The 9439-nt window shown below is 38.5% G+C and overlaps 1 protein-coding gene across 2 annotated transcripts in view; it reads right to left on the reverse strand.

The window, feature by feature from the left end:
- Positions 1 to 294: 294 nt before the first annotated feature.
- Positions 295 to 9439, reverse strand: part of LRP6 (low density lipoprotein receptor-related protein 6) — a 207224-nt gene continuing 198079 nt past the window's right edge. Inside the window, exons 20-23 of one of the 2 annotated variants that reach the window (XM_006888411.1) lie at positions 5041 to 5271; positions 3877 to 4013; positions 3119 to 3216; positions 295 to 964 (exon numbers count right to left, since the gene is read on the reverse strand). In XM_006888411.1, coding sequence (XP_006888473.1) covers positions 670 to 964; positions 3119 to 3216; positions 3877 to 4013; positions 5041 to 5271 — 761 coding nt within the window. In that variant the 3' untranslated portion in view covers positions 295 to 669. The remainder of the gene's footprint in view (positions 965 to 3118; positions 3217 to 3876; positions 4014 to 5040; positions 5272 to 9439) is intronic. The other variant, XM_006888412.1, reaches the window with a different exon arrangement.

Here is a 9439-nt window from a genome sequence, read left to right on the forward strand (position 1 = left end):
CAGAGGTATGGGTCAGAAAGGGGCACAAGACTCACAAACAGCCTCACAGTACCTCAGCAGACGGCTGACCTCTCCTACAATGGCAACACTTAGAATGGATTTTTATAAATATAGTTCTTTTTTTTCCTGACTAAACTGCTGAATTCCAAAGATAACAAAGCCCTTTGTCCAAGGTTAGTGTTAATTTCTTTTTACTTCTATGATATCTTAAACTTGGCCTTCAAAATAACATGAAGGCTTTTTGGCTATGGCCAAGTACCTATGGTTTGCTGCTCTGAGATGGACTTAATCTTCTTTTTGGTATCAATAAAGTCTAGACATTCCTAGTCAGTGATGCCTTTATTATTCCTATTTCCTTTGTACTCAGTCACTTCACTGGGTTTAAGGCATGCTTTGTGTATTTAGTTTGCAAAAATAAATCTTTTAGTACAAATTTATTTTTATACAAATTTTTATGGCACAAGCAGCAAATCTGCTGTTTTAAGAAAATATATAAATATCCTTTTCTTCTGTACAAATATCTCCAGTACTCCCTACCCCACTTTATAATTTTTAACTGTACATGTCTGCCTCACCCTTCTATAATAGCTCCCTCCCCCCCTCCAGATCTCAACCAAATCTATATTTACATTTTTGCATTGGAGGCAGTCAGAGGAGGAGGGCCCCTCCTCAGGAGGAGTCTGTACAGGGAGAGGGTGGCGGTGGGTAGAGGTGATGAGAATAGCTTCTCTCTGTGTATGGAGAAGGCGGGCAGCTTTCATAGTTCTCCTCTGCTGACAAGTATTGGCTTCGAGGCGTGGGAGGTGGGGGCACAGGTTCTGAGTCATAGTTCAAGTCACTAGTGTAGCCCTTGGCCGTTGCTACTGAGGTCATTCTCCGACTGGGAGCGTAGTCACTGTCACAAACATCTGTGCTGCAGGGTGTGGTGGGAGGTGCAAAATGCCGGTAACTGTATGGCCTGTAGCTGGTAATAGGAATAAACCAAGAGAAATTATTAGTTTGACAGTAAAGTGGTTTTTCCTATGTGATAATCCAAGCATATAAACAACACTTTGAAATGAACACTCAGACTACACTGAGTTCACCTCTGCTTACACATGTATCTTCAAGTTAAGTCATATCACAAAATAAAAAAAAATTACTTAAGAGTCACATTAAACAACTTGCACTGTATGGGGCCCATCACCAATTTCTTGGGTAATGAATCCTTACATATTTCACAACACTCAAATATGTTCATGTTTCTTCACCATTCTTCAACAGCTCCATAGTGGACATGACAAATAAGTCTAGAAACTTCCATTTCAGGACAAACTAGATGACTAATATTTCCTAAAAATTAAAGACTTCCAAAAGAGTAAAAAGAAAACTCAGAGACTGGGACACATATTTGGCAATGAGACACACATATGACAAAGGAGTAACAAAATTTTAAAGAAAACACTAACACCTCAACAAGAAAAAGATGCAATACAATTACAAAATGGGCAAAGGACATTAAAAGACACTCAATCAAAGCAGATATTCACATGGCTAAAGAAACCACATGAAGAAATGTTCAACATCATTTTGTAGAGATGAAAACCAAAACAATAATAAAAATCTCAAACTAGCAATAACAGCAATATTAAAGACAGCAAACAAAAGATGGTGGCCGAGGTGTGGAGAGATTGGAACTCTCATACACTATTGGTGGGTAGAAAGCAGAAAGGTGTAACCAATATCAAAAGCAGTTTGGTGCTTCTTGACAAAGCTGAAAATAGAAATACCATTTGATCCAGCAATCATATTACTAGATAAATAGCACAAAGAAAAAACGTTGTACTATAGATTGTGGCACTGTGTGGTTCAAATCCACCAGCTAGCTATTCTGCAGGATAAAGATGGGCAGTCTCTATCCATGTGATTTACTGCCTCTAAAAAACCCACTGAAGGGCCAGCTATGGGTTGGTTTCTTCTCAATGGTAGACAATAACATTTCTAATAGCAAGGAATTGGAAACATATCAATGGAAAATGGTTACAGAAACTATGGTATATTCACATAATGGAGTAGCATTCTGTATAGGGCTTTTAAAACAAACTTGTGTAAAGGGAAAGAATTCAAAAGAAAACTCAATCTGTTCAGAGGCAAATATAGCTCACATACGTCCATCTTATAAACTTAGATAAGAGTTCAAAATAATAATAGCTGCCATTTTATTTTTATTCCTGTGTAAGGTGATGTGAATCCACAGGAACCTGACTGACTGCTAGAATACACCCTACAACCTATCTAGATGATAACAGGCACTGGAGGGATGCTCATAATCATTAGACACTCAGTGTTTATTCAGAGAGTATCAAGTTGTTGACTTTCTGCTGGTATTTTAAATTAGCTTGAAGGGTAATATTGATACAACAGTACTTAAATGCTCAACCCTCTCCATGGCTCACAAAACAGCTCAAAGGCATAACTTCTCCCTTGGGCTTCATTTAATATCTTTTAGTGAGCTGTGAGTACTCCATGCAATTTCAGGAGATCTTTCATTCCATATTATAACAACATATCTAAGTGAGGGCTGAATTTATGCTTCTCTCAACTTAAACACTTCTGCTACATTAGCTAAAAAACCTCTCCAATCCAAAGCTTTACTAAAAACCTAAATGAAAAAGGATAAGGGGAGAAAACGACTGCTGGTGAACTTTTTCTGGCTAAAGCAGCTTTCCATCAAGTTTCCAAAGTGATAAATCTGCCCATCATTCTCACTTGGTGTGCCAGTTGGATTTGAGTCTGATATCAGGAGCACTATACCAGGGGTTCCTTAAACCTGAACTATGCAGTAATTTATTTTGAAATTAGTATTTTTCTTCTTCAGAGGTCTAGGATTCTGATTATTTAGCATTTACTAATATTTTTTTAAAATGTATAGTTAAAAAAAAAGTACAGTGCACAGAAAGAAAAGTCTCTGTGGTAAGAAGGGCAACATTACCAAGGCAAGGTTATCTATTCTTTCCAGTGACCATCATCTACTAAGGTGAGACTAACAAGCTTATGAATAATAACTTTGAATTATTCAAGAATAATAATTTCTTGAATCATAACTCTGCCTTATTAAAGACACAGTATATTATATTACCTGTATGACCTGTGAGTGGAAGGGCTATTTGAAGAATAACCAAATTCCATCGTGTAATGTGATCGCTCTGTGGCTGGGGATGGTGGAGGGTTCAAAATCTAAAAGGAAAAAGAATTAAAAATTAAAATAATCATAGTCTGAACAAAACAAAGATGACTATCTTTACTTAAACTCTATAGTTTACCTATATTCCTTTATATTCCCCTATACGACTTGACAGCACTTAAGAACAACAACATACTAGTAACACAACTCTTTTCTAAAGAAATGTACTCAAATAGTACTCTAGGCTTGTGGCTCTCCCACTCCCCTCAGACACAATTTAATCCTGACTATACTACACAGATGAAAAGGATACATTTAATCTACAGATCTCAAGTTTAAAGTCATCGATCACAGGTCCTAATTTTACAAAACTACAAATGTTTTGAAGAAAAATCATTGATAGGAGAAATGTCAGGTACGCTTCTGTTAGGGAGACCATGGTGTGAAGATTTTAAATGGTGTGAAGATTTTAACTCTCCCTGGTGATCCTACTTTTTACATGCAATGCATAATTAATGGCCAGTGTTTTCAAATAGACTGGTTAAAAGTACAAGGGTGGTGGTTTATGATCCTGATATGCCTAAGTTCTATACTAAAGAAAATCCATTTTTATATTATCATCATTTAGGATCCACTTTTAAGTAGTTTAAAATGAAACGTCTTGCAACTTTTAGCATTCTAAGTGTAAAAGAAGGAAAACAAAAACTGCTTACTGCAGGGAAGTAAGTGCCTTTGGTGCTTGAAGAACTACTTGAAGATGCTCCTGTGACATGAGCTCGGTCATATGGGGGTCCGCTGCTTCCACCCATGATACTTAGTGAACTGATCATTGATTTACCTCTGGACATTCCTTAAATGAAGAGAGATAAAAACGGAAGGTAAATTCTGGAAAAATATACCAAATCATTTTATTCAATGTTAGGATTATACATATGAAGTTAAACAGTGTGATTCTAAAACAATTTCTGCTCTCTCTTCCCAATGATAATTACACATACTTAACAGAAAAAGGTGGCCTAGTTCATAGGAAGTTTTGCTGCTAACTCAGAGGCCACCTTTATGACAGTTCAGATAAATAAATTTACCAGTCGATCTTCAGGAAGAAGATGGGCAATCTCCTCCCATGCAATTATATATATATATAATTATACTCAGAATAATTATTTTTCTATTTTCAGAAGGTTTATTACCTATTTTAGTCTGAAAGCAAGAGAAGGAGTACGAGGGAACCAGTTTCCATGAAGTACTAAAAGTACTAGAAATCACTAAAAAGATATCATTCCCTTGAATTTATAGCTACCTAAAGAAATTAGGGTGCTCTGGTGGCCTAGTGGTAAGAAGATGTGCTGTAATCCCCAAAGCACAAGATTTTAATCCACCAGCTGCTCCACAGGAAAAGAAGGAGCAGTTTCCTCCCACGTAATTTACTGCCTATGAAAACTCGCTGGAGGATCAGCTATGAGTTAGTTCAGATTTGACAGATGGCATACAACAACAAAGAAGCCCCACTCTCAAAATCATCATTTAAAGTCAGGAGGAAGCTTATCACCATAGATCTCTTCCTTCTATCACTGAGCTAATATCTGTAGAAAAGAGTTAAATCATCTACTTGTTAGCCTCCTTTTATTCTTGGTGTAATAGTACTGTAGTCTCTCTGACCGTGAGCCTAAAGAACTAGTGGTTTGTTACTCTTTTCACTACGGTTTCTGTAGGGTACATCTATAAGTACAGTCAGCAGGGTCTGATACAGAACATAAGTTCTTTCAGTTTATTGAACCCAAAGCAGTCTAGTTTGCATTACACACTAGGGTTCCACAATGGAATCTTAGCAATCTTGCCAGAATCGAAGAAGAAAATCACAATGACTCTTAACTCACCTGGAAGAGATCCTGACAAAGAGCTTGGGTGTGGTACATAACCAAGTGGCACAGAAGCTGGTCCATGGACAACATAGTCATTAGTCATGGTTTCTCCATCCCCCTTCATACGTGGACATAGCATTCTCTGGCAGATAAAGTATACAGTTCCAGACACAAAAATGGTGACAATTACACCAATAACTGAACCAACTGTATTGGTGGCCTGTGGTGCTGGCTCCTCAGTTGGATCTAAAATGGAGCATATAGTCCAGTTTAATAGTGAATAAAACAACTGTAGATTCAAAAGAGCCACTGAAAAGAACTGCAAGAAGAATATGAAGCTATACACCTCCTAAGGATAATTCACTTTTTTCTTTTTCTGAAGACATATATAACATGCCATGTATGTAGAGTTAAATGTCAGCATTAAAAGTCAAAATTAACTAGTCCTGAAGTGAAAGCTAAACAAAAGACGGGGAAGCATAAAGACATACACTAAGAACTGTTGTTTTTGTTATTACATGCCACTGAGTCGCCTGAGACTCACAGAAACCTTATGTTCAACAGCCCTAAACCCTGCCTGGTCCTGTGCCAGTCTCGTTGTCTCCGACACACCCAATCCAACTACGCCAGTCACTGAATCAATGCTCTTCATAGAGGGTCTTCCTCTCCTGCACTGTCCCTCCACCCTCCCACGCATGCCATCCCTCTCCAAGGACTGATCCATCCTTGCAATATGTCCAAAGTATGTCAGATGAAGCTTCAGAATCCTTGCCCCCAAGGAGCAGCCCAGTTTAACCTTCTCCAGGCTGAACCTGTTTGTTTTCTTAGCAGTCCATGGTATATTCAATACTCTTCTCCAGCACCACAGCCCAAAGACATCAATTCTCCTATCCTCCTTAGTCATTGTCCAGCTCTCTGATGCACAGCACGGGAATGCAAAGACCATGTATACCACTGCTCTTCAATACTCTTGAGAGTAACAGCAGACTTTCCCATTGCAATACATCTTTTAATTTCCTGGCTGTTGGTGCCAAGAGTGTTGACTATGAAGTCAAGCAAACTAAAGCTGTTAACAATGTCAATCTCATCACCATCCATCCTGATGCTACCATTGGCCTAGTAGTCAGAATCTTTCTCTTCTTGATTGAAGGCTACAGTCCTTGACCTTCTGCAGCAAGCAATTCAGGTCCTCTTCAGTTTGAGCAAGCGAAATTGTGTCATCTGCATAAAACAGATTGTTGATGGATCTTCCACCAATCCTGATGTCACACTTCTCCTCATAGAGCCCTGCCTCCCAGATAATCTGTTCTGCATATCCCTGGCATACACCCTTTCCAATTTTGAATCATGCAGTGTTTCCCTGCTCTGTTCTGACAACTGCCTCCTGATCCAAGTACAGGTTTCACATTAACATGATCAAGTGCTCTGGGATTCCCATTCTTCTCTGAGTCAGGCACAGTTTGTTGTGATCCACACAGTCAAATTCCTCTGCATAATCAATGAAACACAGACAGACATTCCTCTGGTATTCCCTGCTTTCAGCCAAGATCCATATAACATTAGCTACAATATCCCTAGTACCACGACCCCTTCTAAACTCAGTCTGGACTTCTGGAATTTCTCTGTTGATGTGCTGTTTCAGTCATTTTTGGATAATCTTCAGCAGAAAATTTAAGAGAAATAATGGTGATAGATGTAAACATGATTATAAAATTTTATACAGTATTTATCCTACCTCAGCATGAATACTGCCATAAAAATCAAGTTACTTTGAAATATGAGGTAAAATTTTAGGGGCAAAAGATACAGACCTAGGAAAGTCAAAGGTTTTATCTGAAAGAGTGAAGCCAAAAGCAGCTCTGAGCATATGTGGGATTACAGATTTGAAAGAATGTGTAACTTGGTAAAAGGAAATCAGAAACTAAAGATGAGCCTTAGCTCTCAGGTTCAGTATGCTGTGGACTTCACACTAAATTTTTTGTCCAAGAGCAGAAAAATATAAGGTCTGATCCTAATTACTAAAGGACTCACAAAGGAGTTCTGGTAGCCTAGTGGTAAAAAGCTGTGCTTTAAACCAAAAGGCAAGCAGGAGAAAAATGGGCAATCTTCTCCTGTGCAATTAATAGCCTCTGAAAACCCACTGGAGGGTCAGTTCTGACTCCACACTACACAGCAAAGGACTCAAAAAGAAAGCCAAAGCACAGAGGCAGGCCCTGGACATTCACTTTCACTAAATGTGTGGCAGGCCATCAACATGAGAAGTAGAGGGTAGGAGAAAATGAGTTTATTAAATTTAGAGCACTACTTATCTATTTAGGGAGACCTGGAGCCCTAGGAGTAATAAGCTACTGCCAACCTGAAGGCACGCAGTTTAAACCCACCAGCTGCTCCACAGAAGAAAGATGGGAAATACTCTCCTGTGCAATTTACTGCCTCTGAAAACCTGCTGAGGAGTCAGCTATGGGTCAATCCCACCTTGACAGTCATAACACCACCACCAACCTGTCTATTCAGAAGGAAAGGGGTTCCCCCCCCCATTCTGAATAAATTATCTCTCATAATTGCAGAGCCTTTAAAAAAAAAAAAATCAATTCTGCTGAATCTTACTTCAAATCACTATCCACATAGCTAAATTCAACCATGACAGACTATACAAGAGTTTAGAGAAAATGACATCACTAAGTCACATAAAATGTAGAGACTATTAGTCACAAATTTAATCTACAGGTTTTAGGTAGAGATTCTCCCTAGCAACCAACACATCTTTTTCTCCTAGTTCCTTGGCATCTCTTGTCAAGTTACTTTGGAATGTGAGGTGAAATTTTAGGGGAAAAGGTATGGACTTAGGATTGTCATGGCATTCTAATGCCAAATTTAAAGCAAGAATAACTTACATTACCTATATCCTGGCTGTACAATGATTACATGCTCAGTTGCTAGCTGACAGTTTGGTAGTTTGAATGCACTAGCTGATCTGTGGGTAAAAAGACCCTTAAATCTGTACCCTTGAAGATTTTAGCCCATGAAACCTGACGGAGCAGTTCTACTTTACCATACGGGGTTTGTTTTGAGTCAGAATCAACCTGATAGCACACAACATAGAACAATACCCACTTTTCAGTCTCAATGTCAGGAGAGAGGTCAGGTGGCACAGTCCATTGGAAGCTGCACTGCTACTCCAAAGGTAGTATCTTTCTAGCTATTTGAATTCATCAGTGGCCCTGTAGGACAAAGATGGGCAATCTCTTCTTGTGTGACTTCCAGCCTCCAAAAGTCTGCTGGAGGGTCAGCTATGAGTTGGCTCTGTCTCGAGGACAATTAGTTCCATCTCAGTCATACCAGAACCCAATGAAATTAGGTTTTTGCTGTTACCACAGTATTGAAATTACCCTGATACACACGTGTACACTCGCGTGTACGTCAGTAATTTGTGGCAGTCAATAAAGTCTTCATTTTACTGACTTCTCTGCACAGTTAGTACTGTTGGCTACTCTCTCCCTGATGCCCTCAAAACAAATCAATCATACTCCAAAGCACCCATCTCTTGGTATTACAATCTAGGAATCCTCTCTCTTGTTTGTTGGCTTCATTTTCTCCTGCCTGTCAGTAAGTGCAGGTGCTCCCTTGAATTCTCATCTACCATAATAATTCCCTCTTCTACTTAGTCTCTGCAGGAGATTTTTATCGACTGCCACTACTCCACTACTTTATTAATAATCACTGCACAGAAGAGCTCTCTCTCTCTAGACTATATAGCTCTAGATAGTCTATTTCCTGAACAGATTGCACAGGTATCTATAGTGCAATATGTCCCCCAAACTGACGTCATTATCACTATCATGTCTCTTTTCCTAGATTACAGGGTCACTTACAAATGAAATACTCTAATATATTAAAGAGTGGTGGGGCCTGTTACAAAATGGAAAAGTGCATTCCTGTTTAAAATATTAAAATGAAATTAAAACAAAAGCAAATTATTAACATGAAATGTTGCTTATCAGTAGCTAGGTTATGGCTTTCAGTTCTGGCTATTAATGCCTTCTGTCATTCAATGAGGGACCTATGAGTCAAATTAAACTTATGAACTCTAAGTAGTTACCAAATCCTTTTTAATCTAATTCTGGAAGAACTCTGAAATCTATCCCCACGTTCCTATAACTAATATCTTTTCATCTTTAGGTATTAATTTTGTCTGAATTACATTAGCCCAGTAAACATTTTAAAACTGCAGAATCTAAGATATTCATGAAAAAACAATTTAGTTAAGTTATAACTAGTGTTTTAAATATATGAAATAAAGCAGAAACCATCATCAAACTGTTTTATACATAACTGTGGCTGACTCTGAGCAGAATGGGAATCCCAGAACACTTGATCGTTCTAATGCGAAACTTATACTTGGACCAGGAGGCAG

The sequence above is a fragment of the Elephantulus edwardii genome, unplaced genomic scaffold (assembly GCF_000299155.1).
Source record: "Elephantulus edwardii isolate Elephantulus edwardi_28Jun2011 unplaced genomic scaffold, EleEdw1.0 scaffold00067, whole genome shotgun sequence".
Taxonomy (NCBI): Eukaryota; Metazoa; Chordata; class Mammalia; order Macroscelidea; family Macroscelididae; genus Elephantulus; species Elephantulus edwardii.